Source organism: Rousettus aegyptiacus, unplaced genomic scaffold (assembly GCF_014176215.1).
Source record: "Rousettus aegyptiacus isolate mRouAeg1 unplaced genomic scaffold, mRouAeg1.p scaffold_m13_p_17, whole genome shotgun sequence".
Classification (NCBI taxonomy): Eukaryota; Metazoa; Chordata; class Mammalia; order Chiroptera; family Pteropodidae; genus Rousettus; species Rousettus aegyptiacus.
This window is the reverse complement of record NW_023416292.1, coordinates 34,469,003-34,490,620: the sequence shown is the minus strand read 5'-3', so window position 1 is coordinate 34,490,620 and position 21,618 is coordinate 34,469,003. Positions and strand designations below refer to the sequence as shown.

General features: G+C 40.4%; 1 protein-coding gene across 2 annotated transcripts; it reads right to left on the bottom strand.

The window, feature by feature from the left end:
• Positions 1–472: 472 nt before the first annotated feature.
• KCNA3 (potassium voltage-gated channel subfamily A member 3) lies at positions 473–20,537 on the bottom strand. Of its 2 annotated transcripts, none has more exons than XM_036235091.1 (2): positions 17,035–20,537; positions 473–6,071 (listed from the first exon to the last, which is right to left on the bottom strand). In XM_036235091.1, exon 1 carries the CDS (start codon positions 20,336–20,338, stop codon positions 18,614–18,616), a length of 1,725 nt encoding a protein of 574 aa, XP_036090984.1. In that variant the 5' UTR covers positions 20,339–20,537; the 3' UTR covers positions 473–6,071; positions 17,035–18,613. The 2 variants fall into 2 exon arrangements, with proteins under 2 accessions (XP_036090984.1, XP_036090986.1); XM_036235093.1 differs by having other exon boundaries at positions 18,769–20,054.
• Between the last annotated feature and the right edge of the window lie 1,081 nt (positions 20,538–21,618).

Below are 21,618 nucleotides of genomic sequence, written 5' to 3'. Positions count from 1 at the left end.
GGGCCATCAACAGCCTACGATAGGAAGCAATGGAAGAAACCTAGGCACTGTTGGCGTCCAAAAGACTTGCTAAGTGAGATGCGTGGAAGATTTCACTGACAACACAGCCCGGCACGCGGGGCTGGTGCAAGGGCAGCTGCTGCCTGAGCTGCTGACAGTGGCCCAGCTTCTGCAGCTTCCTCTTTTGCAAAAACAAGAGAGAGAGAGGAAAAAGGAAATGGAAGGAAGGAAGGAAGGAAGGAAGGAAGGAAGGAAGGAATGATGAGGGGGAGCTGAGGGAGGTGAGAGGTCTGTGTTGAGGGAGGGCTTTCTTGGGGATTCTTTCGTTGGAGTGGGGATTTCGCCCCCTTGAGCCTCCTTCCCCTTACCGAGCTTCCCCTTCCGGTAAGGAGGAGTCTTTCTTCCTTCCTTCCAGTCCTAGAAGGGGGAGGAGGAAGTCCGCCCCGCCGCCCTTGGAAACTTGCTTCACAGGTTTTTGGGGAGTATTTTATTGAATTCTGCACATAACATTTGCAATGAAAACACTGTAAATCCAATGACAAATATAAAAAATGGATCAGATGAAAATATCACAATCAATTCACAGGTATTTACTTGATATTTACTTAACAGAAGGCCCAAAACGATTATGACGAGAACATTAGGGAACATGGCATAAGAGCTTTTTTTTACCTTTACATTATTATGTGAGAAATTAACATAATTTAATGTAAAAAAAAGGACAATATAGAAACAAGTATAAAATACATTTGATTTTACATTTAATTAAGAATTCCAATATCTGTTATGTTATTGTTTAAGAATGATTATTTCATTCCATATAAAATAATACTTGTCTGGCTTATCTGTTTCATAAGGCGAACTAAATTTAAGGTTAGAAAATTTTCAATTCTGATATAGCGTATGTTCAATTTACTTATTCACAGTAACACTGCATTGCTAGTCATTAAAAATACATAACATAGCACAGACTTGATTTACAAGGGAAAGCAGTAACAGTGTCTTTAGATTGTTTGAAAAAGAATAAAAACATAGCATTATGTCATGGGTTAAAACTAAATGTTCTCTATATTCAAAATGAGCAGTTATCAGATTTTTAAATTTTATCTGGGAATTATTTACGTGGATTTTAAAATATGTAGATAAACTTTACTGTATAGTTGAACTACAGCTAAATGTTAATAATACTGTTATCTCATACTTGACAACCAATTCTTTTTGAATAGTTAAAGGGAAATAATGAGTTTTCTTAAAGACAGTTTTTCTACCCAACCCTCTCCCCTGTCCTCCCTAATCACAGAACACATGTGACAAAGGTGGTGACTTCTGGCAGGTCTGACAGAATGTTTTCTCTGAATTAGAGTGGCTGCAGTTTCTGGGGTTGATTATTGCTTCTTTCAACTGTTCAGACATCATTCATTAGGGTGAATTGTTAAAAAAAGGAAATTAGAAAGAAAACGAGTGAAGAGGATCATTTTTTTCAGTAAGCGCTTAGACATATGAATTGAGCATCTGTGGTCAGGGTGTGAGGACTTGGTATGTTTTAGATGGAAAATGTTTGGCTATCACCCGTGGAAGGATTATATTTTGGAAGTATCTAAAAAGCCCTGACAGTAACAGCAACAATACTTTGTAGACAAGACCTGACATTTCCCAATGTATCATTTAGAATGAAACTTCAGCCAAAGTTTTAAAGATAATGGCAGTGATAGGAAAAAAATATAATATGACAAAAGGTAAACAGTATAAAGAACACAAGATTTAGTGCCATTTGCTGGCTATAAGATCTTGGGACAAGTCACTTGGCCTTTCTAAACCTTGCTTGTTTAATCTCTGAATGTTACATGGTATTATTACTTCATGTGGCTATTTTAAAGATTAAGTAAAATATGTACATGATCTTTGCAAATTATAATAAGTGTCAGACATCTCTATGAAAAAACTGACGTCTTGTGTCTGCTCTTCTGACATCTACATAATTACTATCTATAAAATTCAAATGTGGATTTTATTACATTGAGCATATTACACAGATATACTACACATACTGTTTGCTTTTCCCTTGTATATATAAGAACTTTTAAACAAAAATTATACTATTTTATGGGGTAGTTCTAAAAATAGCCTATACAATGCCCTTAAAACGTAAAAAAAAAAAAAAAGAGGATATCCTATTTGATTTATAATCATACAATGTTATGGCATTTAGGAAAAACACTTTGACAGTTTTAACTAAATACGTAACCTCCCACCCCTAAACACAGCATTAAGAGATTGACTAGAAAAGACACTACTATGGTTTGTCTCAGTATGGTCAGTTCACAAATTGTTGTAAGGTACAATATTAACACAATATGCTAGAATCACCATTTAACAAATTTCATCGACTTTAAAAAAAAAACGAATAAAATTTTCTCACTAAGATCACTAACACTAATACATAAGAGGTTTAATTATACCTAAAGTGCGAGTTCGGATTCACAAAACCAAAATGATCAGATTATATGTTTTAATGAATTGCTCCACTAGTCAAAATACACATTTCCTATTATGATGGAGGCCTTGAAAAACTGCCCCCTTTTCTGAATGGAAGAAGACTAAATTGGACAAATAATCTCAGTATGACAAAATATTTCTGTATTATTCAAATGGACTGCTATCATTTTAACAATTTCCTTACTGTCCATATTTTAGCATCTATCTTAATCTCTTTCTACCATAAAACCAGCAACCAGAATATACTCTTTTGTTTCTCAGTGGGTATTACTATCCCCTATCTATGTTGTGCAAAACCTATAACCCTTCTTTTCCCAACTGTCCACTAGAGTCAAACAGAAGCATTTGGGTTATCCCTGAATTTTGTTTCTCACTCCTGAGCAAAATTAGTCACAATATGGCTCTATCAAGCCTCTTTTATATTCACAAAAATTGACAAAATTTTGTGAATATTATTTTAAATTATAGCCATTGTTGCTTCTGGGCCAAAAAGGGCACTAACCTTTTAATATGACAAAAATGCACCTTACAATCAGTTACAGTTCATTGGTAAGCATAATATACGTAATTCTGATTTCCTAAGTGTTTGTTAAACTACAAAAATTTAAATAGAAGGTTCACTTGAATGGATACTTTGTTTAGATAACTAACAGCATTCAAAGATGAAATGCTGAATCAAAACATAAACCACGGTCAAAATGAAAAGTGAGGTTTACACTTTTAGGTCTTGCTGCGATTAATTAGCAATATTAGAAATAGGAACATTTAGATTTGTAGTCTGTTCAGTCACATAGGTAGAGATATGTGGTATCTTAGTGACTGGAGGAGGGTAACCTGTACCTGCACACGTATATTTGAACAATCTGAAAATATTAGATAATTTTCAAAAATGTAAAGGAACATTCAGATTACTAAATTTAAAGTCATCAACTGTATGGCTAAAGAAACTGGGGCTCAGAGAGGTTAGTGGGACTTTCCTGGAGCCCTACCCAACTGCTTCTGGTGTGAAAAGGGTCAAGAGATCACAAGGCAAACAATCCTATCCCTCCAACCTTCCTCCACCTTCCCCTGCTCCCAGGATTATAATGTTGCGTGTGCGGTAAAGCTCGGTACTGTTTTAGTATTTCATATACTATTTCAAATCACCTTAACATCTAATGAAACTTAACAAATAACCTCCCTTCCTTTCCAGCTATTTCATGAATCTGCTTCCACTCTGCACAGTGATTTTCCTACTTATTCATTACAGACCAGTGGCAATTCTTACAGGAGAAAAAAGTCCTATTTCCTTAGCTCATTATCAGTTTGAAGAATGGTCTATTTATGACATGTCCAAGGTTTAAATTTTATTTCAGTTTATTCTTTCCTCCAGAAATGCATAAGAAAATCTGAGGACGTAAGTATTCTTCAAAGCCTTTTCACAGGTGTGTAGAGAGGGTTTGGGGGAAAGGGCTCCGGGGGTTGTTTAACCCAGCATGCCCATTTTGCAATGGTCACCGAAGTCTGGCAATGGTAAGCAACTGATCTAGGGCCCGACAGGTAGAAAGTGGGTAAGAATTCTGGTCTTCTGATATCTAGAACAATACTATTTTTACTACCCATTCAAGTGAACCATATGGGATATGACAGTTTACTCATCTGGTACCATTCTGTGTTTTAATAGCAAAAGTCCAGGTTTTATCTTTATCTGAAACTGTGGCTTGTGATAATAATGCAGATATAATATTAAATATACTATAATGCTTAAAGTTGTGTCAGTGGTGTTTTATGAAGGTAGTTCCTGTGTCTATTTTTGTAACACCTACAGATCCCTGCTAAATGTCTAAGACCTCTCACAGTTGACGGATTTGTGTCAATCAGCTCAACAGCTCATGTGCATTTCTTTACTGCTGACCAGGCTGTGATCATCAGTTATGAGTATTAAGGTGGCTGGAATAGACTGACTATTCTCTGGGTCGGTGTCTCTACTATATGGGCTAACACAGAAGAGGAACATGTTGGTGGCTACATCTTCACTTTAGTTACAAATCATCCAGATTGAAGGTTCACATAGCTCAAATCTAAGATAACTGCTACTCTTATATTTCATTTTTTCCTAGAGTGATCTGGGACATTGAGACATTGCCTCAAAGAAAGTTACCTGGATTTTATCTCCTATCCATCTCTTTTGCTGCTAGTAGATATAAGATTGTGTCAGTTACTGATTCTTATATATTAACAACAAAGTTCATCACCTCTATTCCTTCCACAGGGCATCAAAAAGTATTATAATGTTGGCTTTGCTACTAAAATATTTTGATAGTAATTAAAAGTCTACGAATGCCCTTATTATAACTTAGCATCATTATAAACTTGAATAACAGGAGACTGGTTATTTATGTAGTTGCTCAGGTACTTTTCAATATAAGGAAATAAAAAGTCTTCTTTATAATAAATGTTCACAGTTTGACTTTCCATAAGGCTTATTAAATAATATACAAATGGCTACCATTCTGCTGAAATGTCACAGTAAAAACATTGATAATGGCACAGAAGTGAAATGTCCCCAAGTGAGAAATCATCTTCGTGACCTCCTAAATCTCTTTTCCAACTAAAACTTTGCTTTTTTATTGAAAAAAGTTACATTTCTAAAAGAATATAAAAATAGAAAATGAATCGAGAAACCTTTAACAGATACAATTTTGAAAGAAATTTTATAAACATTAGATGAAATATTATATATATATATATCTTTAAGAATGTGCTTTGTCTTGCCATACCAAACACTGCATGAAAACTAAATTGAATGAGTATATTATATATGAACTGTTGAAAAGTATAACTAATTGTTAAATTTAAGTTAAAATAGACAACTTAAATATACAGAACTACTAACATTTTTTAAGTTAAGCTCAGCTAAAACTTGTCCAAGAGACTAATTTGCAAACCTATCATTTTGAATCAAAAAAATAAAAGAATGTTTAATCGAGCAAGGCACATTTCTTTTAGGCAAGTCTGTCTTTAATACCACTCATCAGGGCACAGTGTAGACTTCACTTACTCACGTGTAAATGGGCTAATCTACGTATAAGAGCCTTTGGTACAAAATACACCTTCACGAATAAAGCTGCACATAACCCAGAACACAGAAGGTAACATTAATGTATCTCATGATTAAACAAAGTCCAGTAATTAACTGAAAAAGGAAAACAGTAATAGTTGGCTTGCTGAAAACAAACAGATTTTCTTTATCGGCAATATTGATTCGTTTTTGGATCATTCGATTTCATCAAAATGTCAGAGGTTGAAAGGATACCCTAACATGTTGAACATTCTTCTTTATCTCCTGATTGACATCTTTTATATTGCATGAGGTTTGAAGGGAATCCTCCAGCTTCAGAGCTGTCTCCTTTATATAAAGCATTTGTTAGAGACATGTTATTTAATGTCAACTGAAAGAAAAATATGTGCTGGCAGACAGGTCGCCGCCCATCAGCGGAAGGACCAACGATGCGTTCTTGCACTAGGCAATTAAAAATGAGCATCCTACTGGTCAGTGCAGTTCAACGGTTCTTTATGTGGGGCTCTTCAGGTATCTGTTGGGCAGAGCAAACACAATAATTTACTGTATATTACTTTTAAAAATATAGTTCTTAAGTCACCATAAAATATTCTATTCATTATACTTTTCAAAATTGTTTTTTTTCCTTACAGTTACCCTGAAAACGTCAAACAATTTAATTTTCTACATGCATTAACTACAAACCTGATGATTTTTTTTTTTTTTTTGGTTCTATAGGGAATCACAAAAGACCCTACATAGCCAAAGCAATCCTGAGGAAAAAAAGAACAAGGCTGGAGGTATCACTGCCTGACTTCAAACTGTACTGCAAACTGAAAATAATCCAAACAGCATGGTACCGACAGAACAGACACACAGACTGATGGACTGGAACTGAGAGCCTAGACATAAACTCACATATAGATGGCCGAATAACATTTGAAAAGGAGCCAAGAATACAGAATGGAGAAAAGAAAGCCTCTTCAATAAATGGTGCTGGGGAAAGTGGAAAGCCACATACAAAAGAATGAAACTAGACTGCTCTCTGCCTCCGTACACCAAAATTTATTCAAAATGGATCAAAACCCTAAATATAAGACCTGAAACAATAAATTTCATAGAAGAAAACGTAGGTACTAAACTCATGAACCTTGGATTTTGAGACTTTCATGAATTTGATCTCAATAGCAAGGGAAGTAAAAGCAAAAATAAATGAGGGACTATAGCAAACTAAAAATCTTCTGCACAGCAAAAGAAACCATCAACCAAAGAGGCAACCAACTGGGAGAAGATATTTGCAAACACTTCTGAAAAGGAGCTAATATCAGAAATATATAAAGAACCCTACAACTCGACAACAACCAAAAAAACCCCAAACGATCCAATTTAAAAAATGGGCAGAGGACCTAAACAGACACGTCTCCCATGAAGACATACAAGTGGCCAACAGACATATGAAAAGATGCTCTACTTCACTAGCTATTAGGGAAAAGCAATGAAAACCACAATGAGATACCATCTCACCCCTTTGAGAATGGCTATCATCAACAAGACAAGTAATAACGAGTGTTGCAGAGGATACGGGGGAAAAGGAACCCTCATACACTGTTGGTACAGCCCTTACACAAAACGGTATGGAGGTTCCTCAAAAAAATTAAGAATAGAGTTACCATATGACCCTCTTCTGGGTTTCTACCCCTCAAATTTGAAAACATTTATTCGTGAAGATATAGACACCCCAATGTTCACTACAGCATTATTCACAACAGCCAAGACAATGGAAGCAACCGAAGTGCCTATCAATAGGTGATTGGATAAAGATGTGGTACATATATACAATGGAATATTATTCAGCCATAAGTAAAGATGAAATACTGCCATTTGTGACAATATGGATGGATCTTGAGATTATCATGCTAAGCGAAGTAAATCAGACAGAAAAAGTTGAGAACCATGATTTCTCTTATATGTGGGATACGAAACTGAAAACAACAAACAAACAAGACAAACAAACAAAAACTCATAGACACAGACAACAGTTTAGTGGTTACCAGAGGGAAAGGGGGGAGGGGGAAGTAGATAAGGGTGCAGGGGGTCAACTATATGGTGACGGAAGGAGGTTTGACTTTGGGTGGTGAACACAATGCAATATACATACGATATGTTATTGAATTGTACACTTGACACCTATATAATTTCATTAACCAATATCACCCCAATAAATTTAATAAAGAACAAAAATAAATAAATGTATTAACTACATATTGAATGATTTTAATTTGTTAGAAAAAGTTTGCGTGTGCTGAAATTATAAACTTTTTCCCCTTATTAATAATGACCTACAAATGTAGTCCAAACCAATGGGATTGTTTGCTTTTTGAACAGGAAATTTTATCTTTATCTTTAGAACCACCTGAAAGGTTCTGAATGTCTACTGTTTTTTAAAAACTACATATGCATTAATTTTCTCAATGTATTTCCAAGGGTTTGTTTCTTTGTTGGCTGTGTAAACCATTGTGGTAATCTAAGAAGTCTTTTAAAGTGAATAGAAATTCCATGCTTGGATAAATGTTATGGTGGGGGCGGGGTGGGGGGCAGGGAGAGAAGCGAGTCACTCAAAATGAGTGCTCTGAAAACTGTGTTCTAGCTGCCACAGATGTCGTGCTGCATAGTTTATCCTGTCATTACAAACTTTCAAATCTGTTGATCCTTTAAAATATGAACACTACAGAGTTATGTATCACTTTAAGAAATCACAAACTAAGACAACCACCACCTGACCAAGGTCTGTAGAGAACCAAGAAATAAAAGTTCAAGGTTTGGTGCTCTCCTCTCCCGACTACAAAATGAATGGAATGAATGAGTAAATGAATGAATTAATGAATGACAAATGCTGACAACAAAGTATTTCTTAAAAATAGCATAAGGCAGCCTGGCTATCTTGTTCTCTGCTACAGCCAGAAACTAAAATGGTGTCTGGCACATAGTAGATACTTTATATGTTGAATGATGAATAAATCCCTATCACATAGGAGGTACTTGGTAAATATATGTTGACTGAATAAATGGATATGTAAAAATTAATGTACTCTAGAGATTTACTAATTGTGTACTATAAAGACAATGAAAATGGTAACCCCAGCTCCAGGTTTCAATATGTGATTATCCATCATAATACCTAGGGAAGACCATTTCTCATATATATTTCTGGTTGTAGCAGATGTCTCATCCAGTAGTGAGTGCCTAACTATGGCTACCTGGACTTCTAGTGCTTTCAATGGAAGAATCACTCACTCACTAAACTAAATGCTATATGTCTAGTGTGTGCTGGGCAACCAGCCAGCGAATAGGTTTCCTCATTGGCCTAGATTACACTTGATCACTCTTCATGGAAGGTACAACTCCTTGGTCAAAAAGCAAGAGTGTATTCTTGCATCACCATATGTTTAATTTTCATTATGAGGGTCTAAAAATTATAACAGTCTAATAGCTACAAATGACTGCTCATTACAAGAAACTACAAGTAACATTAATGATCTGGCATCTACTTTACTTCCTACGTTCCTAGCTTCTGCTCAATGCTACCGCAGCTTTGGTTATATTGAGATGGTTCTGTTAAGCAACTCGTCTTGTTAGTATTACATCCTTTCTATATAAGGAGTTGGCAATTTTTTTTGACCACAAGTGTCAGTACATATCTTAAGGCTCTTGGGATTATTGACTAAGTATGGTATAGTTTGTCATCTTAACAGACTATAGGTGTGGAGGGAATCAAAAACCGAGAGTGATATTCGGATAATAATCATCATGTTTATGGTAGTGGCTAAGAAATGGGTTGAAGGGCTTAGAAGGATGGACGTTGCCTTAAATATCAAAATCAACTCTACAAGAAGACAGTAAGGACGTGTAATCAAAAATGGTATTCTATAATTAAAGGTGTTTGACCAAATCAGTGTTCTAGAAAAGATAAGAACAGTCAATTTTCTATAATTATCAAATTTGTGAAGAAGTGATTAGCACTTCCACCGAGGTCTAAATGAGAAGTACAGAATCCCAGCTTAACTGGTGGCCTCACTAACTTGTCCTTGATGATGAGAAAAAGGCTGATATCATTCTATAATACGTAGTTTCAGGGAAGCTTGGTTTTCATGTGTCTATACTTTGACATCTATTAAATAACTTAGAGTTGGCTGCATCCCAACAAGGTCTGCAAATTCTACCAACTAAATGGTAATGAATCAGCCCCAAGGACTAGAAAGGTTTCTTGCTCAATTATGTATAATTCTCTGATTGGCCTCTTGGAAATTATGTACTCTTGACAGGCAAAAAAAAGTTTAAACTCATTCAGGAAGTAAAGCTGACAATGCGCTAAGACGTGAGCTTTGTCAAAAACCTGGAAAGTCATGGGAAAATGAGCTTCAATTCTACTTGAAGCAGTATTTAGGTTTACTAATAATAAATACCCTCAATTAGTAAAATAAAGTGATATTTTGAAAATAGTTAAAATATTTACAGATAAAAGACTAAAGAATCTAGGTATAAAGCAGTGCAAGCACAGTTCTTACCTGGAGAAGTTATTTCTGTCTGTGGTTTTTAGTTGCCCACTGCATTCTGAAATCTGACATATAGTCACTCTTGTTTAACATGATTTTATTATAATTTCTTATATAAGTAATGTATCAGTGAATATATACTTTTTTTTGTCTTATAGTTATACCTGAGGTAAACAGAAAATATAATGGCATGGGAGGCTCCCTCTTAAATATCTAATACCTTGGCTATACTATGTTATAATAGGAAATCCACTAAAACCCATATTGAGTTAAATAACAACAACAAAAAAGTTACAATTCCTTAACTGAAACCAAAAAAAATTATTCAGTCCTCTATTTTGTGTCCTAACAATGTGTCCACCGAAGAGAGAAGTGATCTCTGTCCCATGTGGGCTTAACTGTATAAAACTTTAGAAGGCAAGAGTTTCTAACTTCTACTGGTCTACATATGTAATCTCAAACACATGCATTTGTTTTCTTTAACTTAGTGATGTATTTGGTAAGGAAACTGTGCCACTTGGATGTACAGAGGCAGCAGCCAGGTCTATCTCTGGCTGGTTTGCCCAAGAAAAGCAGAGAAACAAGACAGTTCAGAAGGGGAATGGAGAATGTTCCTCTCTCTTCATATCAGAAGAATCTCATTTCCTGCTGCAGAAGAAGGTGCATCTGTTACAATATTACCTAAAATCATGGCAATATCTGCAGTGCACATTTATATCAATATTTTCATTAGTTTTAGTAATTCCATACTACACATGGTGGTTTTTCAAAGCTAGTTAGAATTTCCCAGTACCAATATATGTGAATGGTGCCTCCCACCTATCTTGTTTGGAAGTGGTCTAAGTTCTGCCATTATACAAGTCATTCTAAGACTCTGCTCATGTTTCTCATAGACTCAATGTCCTCATCTTCTTTCATATATAAAAAAAAAGCACTTTAAAAAACAGCCAACTTTTGAAATACTGCCATATAATTTGCCAATTACATTAAAAATCAGTTTATTTTGTAAAAGAAATCATTTTCTCCAGCAAGGCCATATCTACGGTAATGTAATTCTTTATGGTAATTCACTGATGAACTCTCTAATGCCTTATTCAATCAGCTTCCATAGTAATGATGACCCCGCGGACATGTGAGGACGCACCATTAACTGAAACCAAGACTGAACTTAGTCGGAAGTTCCTTAGAATGTCTGCTAGATAGGCAAGCCCTGGAGATATCACTTTTCGTTCTGAGTTTTGCTGTACCACATCGGCCAATCAGTCAACACGTATATTTTGGGTGCTACTAACGAACAGCATATATTAGCTATTAGGTAGGAAACATGGTCTCTGTGAAGCATTCTAACTTCCAGGTACCCATGGTGATTAGAAGTGGTATCTCATATAATGTCATATTTAAATTTTCCACCCCCAAGACTGGGTAGTACTTAATGTGGAAAACCTGGAGCATGCTTTCCCAAACGGAAGCCTTCTCCAGTGAATCAATTACTGCCAGGAATTTTATCCAAAAGAGCAGGGTGAGACATATAATCCTCACAGTGGTACAGTGAAGCATAAGATACACAACATGACAATTTTGTTATAGTTTTAAAACACTCAAATTGGAATGCTATTTCCTTCCTTTCATCTCTCCAAATAAATACTTAGCAAGGACCAACTTCATTCCAGGTAACATTCCAGATCTTGGGGGTACAGTACCAACGAACAGACGAAAGTCCTTGTCTTCACGGAAGGGAAAGGAAGACGAGCAATAAACAAAGTAAGTAAAATATCTATATGTTACAGTGGAAAATAAAGCAGACAGAGGAGTGAGGGAGGGCTTTGGGGGACAGAGTGTCCAGGGAAGGCTTCACTGAGATGGGTGACAGCTAAAGAGGTGATGGAGTGAGCCACGCAGCTATCAAACGCTAGAGCATCCAGACAGGGAGACAGCAAGCACTACTTGAGATGGAGCCCGCCTGAGAAAGGGCAGGAAAGCCAGTGTGGTTGCCGCACAGGTGCAAATGGGGGAGGAGTCAGATACGGCATCAGGTAGGGCTTTATGGGCCCTGTATGCCCTTTAGCTCATACTAGCTATAAAATGGGGAGCCCAGTGGGGGCTGTGCCACAAGGAAGTGACATGACCTGACAAGTGTTTTAAAAGGATCATTCTGGCTGCTAGGTCGAGAATAGACTCAAGCAGAACTTTCCTTCCAAACGAAATCATATGTTTCAATTTAAGGAACACATTTACAGGCATATAAATAAGAACCTCAGGAGTCAGAGAGAATTTCCATAAAGAACAAGAGTTTAAAATAAACTTATGGAAAAGCAAGTGAAACAGCGGCTCTGATAGACACAGAACACATAGGCGCACCGCTAACTTGCATCCGAACAGGCTGCTGGGGACCTCAGAGATGCCCAGGAGCCTTTGTGCTCTGACAGCAGGGTGCGTGTGAAGCTGGGGCTCACGGGACCAGGAACAGCTTCTCTCCACTCCCTCCCATCTCAGCTCACTGAGGGGCATGAAGCCTGTACCTGCAAAGTCAGGGCCCTGCACGCACGTTGCTCAGATACGATGAAACATCATTATCTTGTTGTTCATTTAAGCACCACCTTGTAGCGACCAGGATTTACTTTTCAGGCCGGACTGCCTATTCTGCACCATTTAGGTTGCAACAATAATAAAATGGCTCCCAAGAAAATGGTGGAGACTCTTTTCCAGATCTCTTCTTTAATGCAGTTTGATGGTTAATGGTGTACAATTTGAAATGTAAGGAAAAACACATCCAATACAGAAAAAGAGAGAAAAGCCATAAAAACAATTCTATGTAAAATGTGTTTTCTTTATAATTTCAAAGATGAAATCGGTTTACAGCATCATTGAAAGCAAAGACTAATATCTGAAAACTTTCTAACCTGTCTGAATCATTTAAATTATGTTTCAGGGTGACTATGAGCATAAAAAGAATATGATCATCAGACAGGCTATAACACTGGCCATTCTCTGGCAGGAGGTTAGGAGCTGAGTCACAGTAGTAAGGTTTGGGCTCTGCATGGCTTTCTCTCCCTTCCCTCTGCCTCCTCTCATCTGCCTTCTCTCAAAGGATATCAACCACTCCCCACAGGTTATAAAAAAACCAAGTGATTACATTAATACTCATAACACTGTCAAACAAAATATAGGAAATTAGTAGTACAGTAGCAATAGCTTTATCCTCCTTAGTTTAAAAGGCCAAATACAAAACAGAAAGAAGAAACCCACCCTAAAATGCAAGCCCTAAATATCCTATTCCTCATTGTTATGCTCCTCACCTCTATCTTTCCATAAGTCTTCAGAATGGGGGCAGGGGGAGGGGGGTCCGCACATGTGCCTCTTTGCATTTCTGAGTGGGAGGGATTATCACGTCTATTCACAGCTGAGAGGTGGGAAGGACTTGGAAGATGTTGTAGAAAACGTTGAAATTTTAAATGTATAGAAGTCAGTAAATTATAGTTATGGTTCTCCAAGGAATAGACTGTTGGTATATAGTATATATTGAGTTTATATACCATCAGCAAAGCAATTGCTTGAGTATGTTATATGCCAAAGGGGTAAATAACAAGTTTTATGTCAACAAACCATAACTTTACATTTCTTCATACTGTGCATTTAAGATTTCAATCCTGAAAATTTATTTTAAAGTTTAGAAAGAACACTCTCTCTTATGTAGAACTGTTTGTGATGATCTTACCAAAGTTGGTTGGTATTTAAATTTGGTATGATATCAGTTTAAAGCACCATAAAATAAATAAGATAATCACAGTGTCATTATTTCTGGATTCACCAGCTATAGGGGATATGGATTCTCCCTAGGGCTGATGGATGTGCACGGATCCAGTCACGCCGCCTCCCACGAATCTCTTGTACACACAATCCTTTGCATATCTTTCAACATCCAAGGCATGCAATTGAGCTCAACAGTGAAGTCTGTGGTTTGGCAAAGCTAATTGGCCTGTGTAAACTTAGACTCATTAGCATTTTGCTCTAAGCCCAAATCACTAACCATTTTCATTTTCCTAAATGACTTTGGATCTTAGAGAAGGAGCTACAGCTATTAGGTGGGATAAAATTATATCCTAATGTTATTTTGAGGACAGATGCTTTTATAAGGCAACAATGTCACAAATTTCAGTGAACTGGCAACCTCCTGCTTTTAACCCTTTTGTTCTAAGTAATGTCTCCCTTCCCAATAAGGGACAGGCACTTATACCACTTTCTGGCACAGTTCTCCAGTAACCTAAGCAAAGCATAAAGAGATGGACGAATAACAATTTGCACAATACTATCACCTACTGTAGGTGAAAACACATGAAAACAGGAAACTAACTGTAAAACTGAAAAATACCCATAGTCCTATCAGATACCACTACTGTGAGTGATTATACCTTCTGAGCATAATATTAAACCAAAATAAATCCATCATATAATAATCCTTTATTTCTGGAAAAGTCAATTTCTTCATCTGATTTAAATAACGTATACTTGATTTCCATGGTTAAAAGTATCTGATGATTAGAAAAGGGTTAATTTTCAGTATACTGAAAAAAATAGGTATCTGGAGACAGGAATTCATTAACTAGTGACATGGGCTGAAGTGAAACCTAAAAGCATAAGAAATTTATTTTCTCAATCTCTTTCAAGTCACCCAATAAAAGAAACATGGAGTTTGGGGGCAGAAAGATCTGGCTTTAAAAAACTGGGTCTCTTGCTAGCTGTGAAGTCTTAGGGAAATCACTTAACCATAACCATCTGTTTTTTACCCTCCTAAGATGAGGTTAATACCATTTATCTTGCAAAGTTGAGAAGTGTCAAGGACATGGTTGACCCTTAATAAATGGCAATTATTATTGTTATATAAAAAGTAAACAGGAAGACACTGGTTATTTATGTATTCCGTATCACTCACAAAGCTCGGTATTAATAATGCCTTGCTTGCAAGTAAAGATCACAATAATAATAATGTAATCTCTTGGTAAATAACATAATGTAATAATGTAATCTCTTAGCGAAATCTCTGCTGCATATCATGCAATTACTTTTTCCAAGAGTTATACCTGTATTAATATTTAGTATTCACAACAACCCTATAAGGCAGTATTTATTATCCTCATTTTCCAAACAAGAAAACTGAGGCACAGAGAGCTTGAGTAATTTGCTCAAAGTCATTCAGCAGAGTCAGGATTCAAACCCTGGCAATGAGACTGCCGAACTTATGCTTTAAACCACTTTATTAAAAGCCTGAAAATAACATTAAAGTCAGATAATAGCTCTTCATTCATCAAATATGCACTGAATAAGCTGCTATATTCTGTGCTAGACACTAGAATCCAAAACTTTGTCAAGACACAGAACCTATAACCTTTAAAGAGGTACAATATGGCAACTAAAAGCAATTATACTATCTCAAACTTAAGACTCTAAAGCCATGTCTAAGGATTAAAAAAAGAGTCTTTATATTACTGCTACTTAATAACCATACAATTCCAAAAATTATGCCACAACCACATATTACTAATAGAACTCATCAGGGTTTCTACATCTTCTGAATAAATGTGAATAAAACTCACTGTTACTTTGTTCATCTTTATGATCTTTTAAGAACAGATACAAAAATTATTCTTATGTTATTACTACAGTGTATCTAAAATATAACCACCAAAATGGGCCATAAAAAAGAATTTCTGATCAGTAAGAATACCAAAATTTAATCAAAAGGTAGATCAGTGTTAAAAGTAACTCAAACAAGTAGCAGAGGAAACTAGAGAAAAGGGCCCTGTTTCTCTGCACATGGACAAGAACCATGACCTTGTCCCCAGGTATGTAGATTTTCTGCCTCTATTTTTCTGTCTTTTCCTTCCTCTTTCTCTTCTTGTAGTATTAACCATTAAATTTTTTTATGATAAAAATAAAATTATTTTAATCAGGTGTCATAGCAGTGAAGACATACTAGAGTATCTGATTTTTATTCTAACATTCGTACTTTTTTATGATTACAATAGTAATATACGTTCTTTTTTTTATTGGAAAATTCAGAGAATCCCAAAGAATAAAATAAAAATCATCCACAAGCCCATCTTTGGGTTATAACTCTTTGAATGTCAAAGTTGGGTCCTCATGTACGTGGTAGTTTTACATGGAGTTACAGTAGTGACTTTCTTCTTTCTTTGTAAGAATGTACTTCAAAGTCAATTTCTTACCATAATTTTCTGTCCAACAAAGGCAAACTACTGCTACTCCATCTGGACCAGAAATCTTAACCATCATTTTTCACTGTTTCAATTGTGCAAATAATAAGGTAAGTACACATCTGACTACTTGAAAATATTTTATGAGCTTTAAAATAGGGTTTCTCATTTACTCTAGGATAAAATAGTTATAGCCCATCAAGACCAAAATGCAATTGTGGAAAATGTATAATGTATAATTTATATAATGTGTATAAAATAAAATGATCTGTTAAAATAAAATGTTACCCTTATTGCAATTTTAACCATTTTTGTTTGAAAGAATTGCACTACGGCATACTACCAAATAATAATGTGAATTAAAATCGAATAATCAAACAGCTGTAGCTTCTGCCTTTTAGCCTTTTTTTAAAAAAAAGGGGAAACAGGTTGTTCAGAAGCCAAGTGGGTTAGTAAAAGGGATGGAATCATTCCCAGCTCAGTTTGGGTGAAGGTTATGCTCAAGAGCAATGACATTTTTTTCATCCCTTTGCAATTAACAGTGGAAACCAAAAGAGAGCTGGCAACATGGAAATCAAAGGGAAAAGGTGTTCTAAATGATCTTGAGAAGGCACCTTGCAGGTGATTAAAATAAAACCATTGGTGGTGCCAGGTATCACCAACCTAGACATAAATGGCATTTCCCTGCCTCCCTGTACAAAATGGAAGCGCTCACAGTGGCCCGCACGGTGCTCACCTGATTCTGTGTGTCTTCAGGCAACCCCTGGCATTTGGCTGAAACTTGCAGGTATTTCCCCAAGATTTAGTTACTTCTTGTCCCTCCTTTTTATTGATTGTCTGCAATGCCTTCGGTTCAAAACGTGCGTCCTTTCTATTTTTCAAGTTTATTTCGAGTACTGAAATGGTGACAATGCTGTTGTGGAATCTGGGTTTTTTGTTTTTTGTTTTTTTTTTTAAAGAGAGGAAGTCTGAATCTTCCATTTGCTTATGTACAGAAGTTTCATATTTGCTTTTTAATTTAATTTGTTGGCGTGAAACTTCTTGGTGAAACAAAACAGTAGAGAAGTATCTTTTGAAATTAGTGCCCAATTACTGGCATTTAAGTCAAATCATTTCTGATTGTGGTGTATGTCTAACATTCCAAAGCCGATATTTTCCTTCTCGATTCAGTCATTATGGAATGATATCAATGATTCTTTGTAGTAAAAATATGTATTCTGTGATTCATTTCACCATCTTGGATTCTCAGAATTAACTTCATTTGTGCGGTTTATTCAAACAGTGGTTTTCCTTATGAAATCATGTAAGTAGGAACCATCTGGAAAGGTTACTGTGGAAACGGCAGGGGCTAGGGGGTGGGGCTAAGGAGCAAGAGATGCCATGACAACCTTTTTTGGGTTTCCCAGGAAACATGGGTTGCTATGGGAACTGCATCAGTCAGGTCCGAATTAGTAACTTCCGCTGGAAGGAGTGTCTACCACTTTAATCTTCCTCTGATACTGCAGAAGCTTATCTCTCAGATGCATTAGGAAATTTTGTTTGTTTCTTGGCAGTGCTGAAAACATCTGTTTCTAGACTTTGATAGATGCTGGCTGGAGCACACACAAAGACCTTCACAGGAATGTGTTAGTCTAATACTTTCGAAACGCCTAACGAGCCCCAAAGAGTTAAACAAATTAGTCAGTTCAAGATCAAGGGCATTTCCCTTTGTTCAAAGTTGTAGAGAGCCTTAAAATTCGGGGAGGGGAGTTGTGAATAGAAATTCCAGTGAAAAACCAAATAAACCTATGGTGGGTTTACAAATCATTTTGATTAGATTTTCCATCCACATATCCACAATGTCGGCAACTGAACTAAATATTCAATACTGTCGAAGTGTCCAGCAAACTGAAGCATCCTTTAAGTATATGTCTGCTTTACTTAGTAAAGAAACAGCTGGCTTTTAATTCTGAGGCTAAACAGTAACTGTTCTTTAGTTTCATTTCCTCCCAGGATGTACAGGGGTTTTTTTTGTTGTTTTTTTTTTTTTTATAGGGTGTGTACTAGAAATCAAGTTTAAAGTAAGTTTGCTGTTCGCAATATTGAGAGAGGGAGAAAAAAAAAAAAACGGTAGAGCTGAGAGAATGCAGCCCACTTGCAAAACAGACACTTGTTTCAGTATGAAGCAGTAGGGACAGGGAGAATGAAGTGTGCTTTCCACTTCTTCATGTCCTGTCCTTGATGAATGGTCTGAAAACGTACAGAACGAGGGCGACACAGACCAAGGGGGCACAGTTCACACAATACCGAGCACAGCGTGTCACTTGCATCACACATTAAACATCGGTAAATATCTTTTTGATGTTGACGCAGGAGTTGGGGTTATTGTTCGTGGTGCAGGTGGCAGTGGAATTGCCCGTTTTGAAAGGGGTCTGGGGGAACGCGCTGTGGTTCATACCCCCCTCTTCCATCACCATATACTCCGACTTACTCAGAGTCGAGTTACTCCTCGCTTTCCGGAGCTCCTCGGCCGAAGGAGAGAGGTGCTGGCAGCTTCCCACGTGCATGTACTGGGCTTGCTCTTCCCCCTCCGTCTCCCGGTGGTAGAAGTAATTGAAGTTGGAGACAATCACCGGGACTGGCAAAGCGATGGTCAAGACACCAGCGATGGCACAGAGCGACCCCACGATCTTGCCCCCTATGGTCACCGGGTGCATATCCCCGTAACCTACTGTCGTCATGGTTACCACTGCCCACCAGAAGGCATCCGGGATACTGCTAAAACCTGAAGTGGGGTCATCCGCCTCGGCGAAGTAGACCGCGCTGGAGAAGAGGATGACCCCGATGAAGAGGAAGAAGATGAGCAGCCCCAGCTCCCGCATGGACGCCTTCAGCGTCTGCCCCAGGATCTGCAGCCCCTTGGAATGGCGGGAGAGCTTGAAGATGCGGAAGACGCGCACCAGCCGGATGACCCTCAGGATGGCCAGGGACATGGCTTGCTGTCCGTTGCCCTGTCGCTCAGCCAGCTCGGTGCCCAGAGTGATGAAATAGGGGATGATGGCCACGATGTCTATCAGGTTCATGATATTTCGGGAGAAGGTGGCTTTGCTGGGGCAAGCGAAGAACCGCACCAGCAGCTCAAAGGAGAACCAAATGATGCACAGCGTCTCCACCACGAAGAAGGGGTCGGAGAAGCTGGAGGCTCCGGCGGGCGCCCCCGACGTGCTGTTGCCGGCCGCCTCGAACAGCTCCTGCGACGGCGAGGCCGGGTAGTCCTCGTAGCGGAACTCGGGCAGCGTCTCCAGGCAGAAGATGACGATGGAGATGAGGATGACGAGCACGGACACGATGGCGATGCCCCGCGCCGGCCCGGAGCTCTCCGGGTACTCGAAGAGCAGCCACACCTGGCGCTGGAAGTCGCGGCGGGGCAGCGGCCGCTCCTCCTCGCGCAGGAAGCCCTCGTCCTCGCGGAACTTCTCCATGGCCTCCTCGCCCAGCTGGTAGAAGCGGATCTCCTCGGAGAAGATGTCGATGGGCACGTTGACCGGCCGGCGGATGCGGCCCCCGGACTGGTAGTAGTAAAGGATGGCGTCGAAGCTGGGTCGGTTGCGGTCGAAGAAGTACTCGTTGCGGAGCGGGTCGAAGTACCGCATGCGCCGCTTGGGGTCGCCCAGCAGGGTCTCCGGGAACTGGCACAGGGTCTTCAGCTGCGTCTCGAAGCGCAGCCCCGAGATGTTGATGACCACGCGCTCGCCGCAGCAGTCCTGCTCGCCGGCGTCCGGCAGCGCGGGCGGCAGCGGCTCGTAGCGGTCGCAGCCGCCCTGGGGCGGGTCCCCGCCGCCGTCGGCCGCCTCCGGCTCCAGCAGGTGGTCCCCGGGCACCACCGTCATGTCGGGCGGCAGCTCGGGGCCCGCGGCGGGCTCGGCGTAGCCGGGGTTCACCAGGGTGTGGGCGCCGCCGCCGCCGCAGCCGCCGCCGCCGGCGGGGCGCTGGGCAGGGTGGGCGCGGTGGCGGGCGGAGGGCGGCGGCGGCGAGCTCAGGAGGCTGCGGTGCTCGTCCATGCGGCAGGGAGCGGGCGGCGACGCGGGGCCGCGGCGCGGCTCCTCGCTCTCCCCGCCCCTGCGCCGCCTGCGCTCTGGGCCCGGCCCGCCGCCTGTTGCTGCCGCCGCCGCCGCCGCCGCGGGGCTCGCTCTGCTGCGGCGCGGCCCGCGGGTCCCTCGGCGGAGACGCCTCCCGCGCCCGCCTCCGCGCTCCCTCCGCCCCCGCGCCCGCCCCCGCCCCGCGCGCGGCCGCCCGCCCTCCCGGCCCCTCGGGGTGCCCGCCCAGCGCACGCGCGCGCGCCCCGCCCCGCGCCGCCCCCCTCCCGGGCCCTCCGATCACCTCGGCGCCCTCGTTAGGCACCTCGCTGTCCCCCTCGCCCGGCCGAGGCGGCCCTCCGGGAATCGGGTCCCCGCGCCTGGGTTCGGCTGGCTTCGGGTCGGCGTCCCCTCCCCCGGCCCGCTAAGCCGCGTCCCACCGCGGGGCTTTTCCACCCTCCCTGGACCCGCATCGCGGCCCCGCGAGCATCCGGCCTCCTGGTCCCGCACTCTCCACCTGGGCGAGCCAGGGGTTGGCGGGCTCCGCGCAACCCAGGGGGCGGGGGCGGAGGCAGGCACGGAGGGAGGACGGACCAGGGAGCGGGTGGCAGGCCAGGCGGGCGCCCTGGAGGAGAGGCAAGTCTGCGGCCAGCATTCTGAACCTCCTTGAGGACACGAGACCGCCAGGCCGGGAGGGCTCCGAATAACTGAGCTTCTGTTTGGAGGAGAAGCCGAAGGGAGTAATGAGTGCTGATGAGTTAGTTTCGCACCTGGAGTCTGAAGAAAATGGGTCGTTAAAGGCACTCGGGGACTTTCAGAGAACAGGTCACAGCAACTTTCATAGCTGAGATTCCGTTGTCTGGGAAGCATCAAGGATCACGATTCTGGCTGCGACCGGCGAGGGCAGCCTGGTCTTTTCAGTGCAGTGAGATTTCCTGTCAGTGGGAAAATAAGAGGAAAAGGAAAAAGGAAGATCACATCTCCTCTTGAGTCTGTCGTGGGAAGGACACACGAGCGAGACCTGTACCGAGACCCCTCTCCCTAACGTTCCCCTGCCGGCCTTGCGGTGGGGGATTCGCCACGTGCCAGTTGTTAACCTGGAAGAACTTTCATTCATTCTGCAGCTTGCGTCTCCGTTGCTTGATTTTGGCGTGGAAATCATTTAAATCTATCTCCTTGGAACCCAAACTATTTCTTCAAATTGTTGTGGTCACTTTCAACACCATTTCTTTCCCGACACTTTAGCAACTCCAATTTAGTCAACC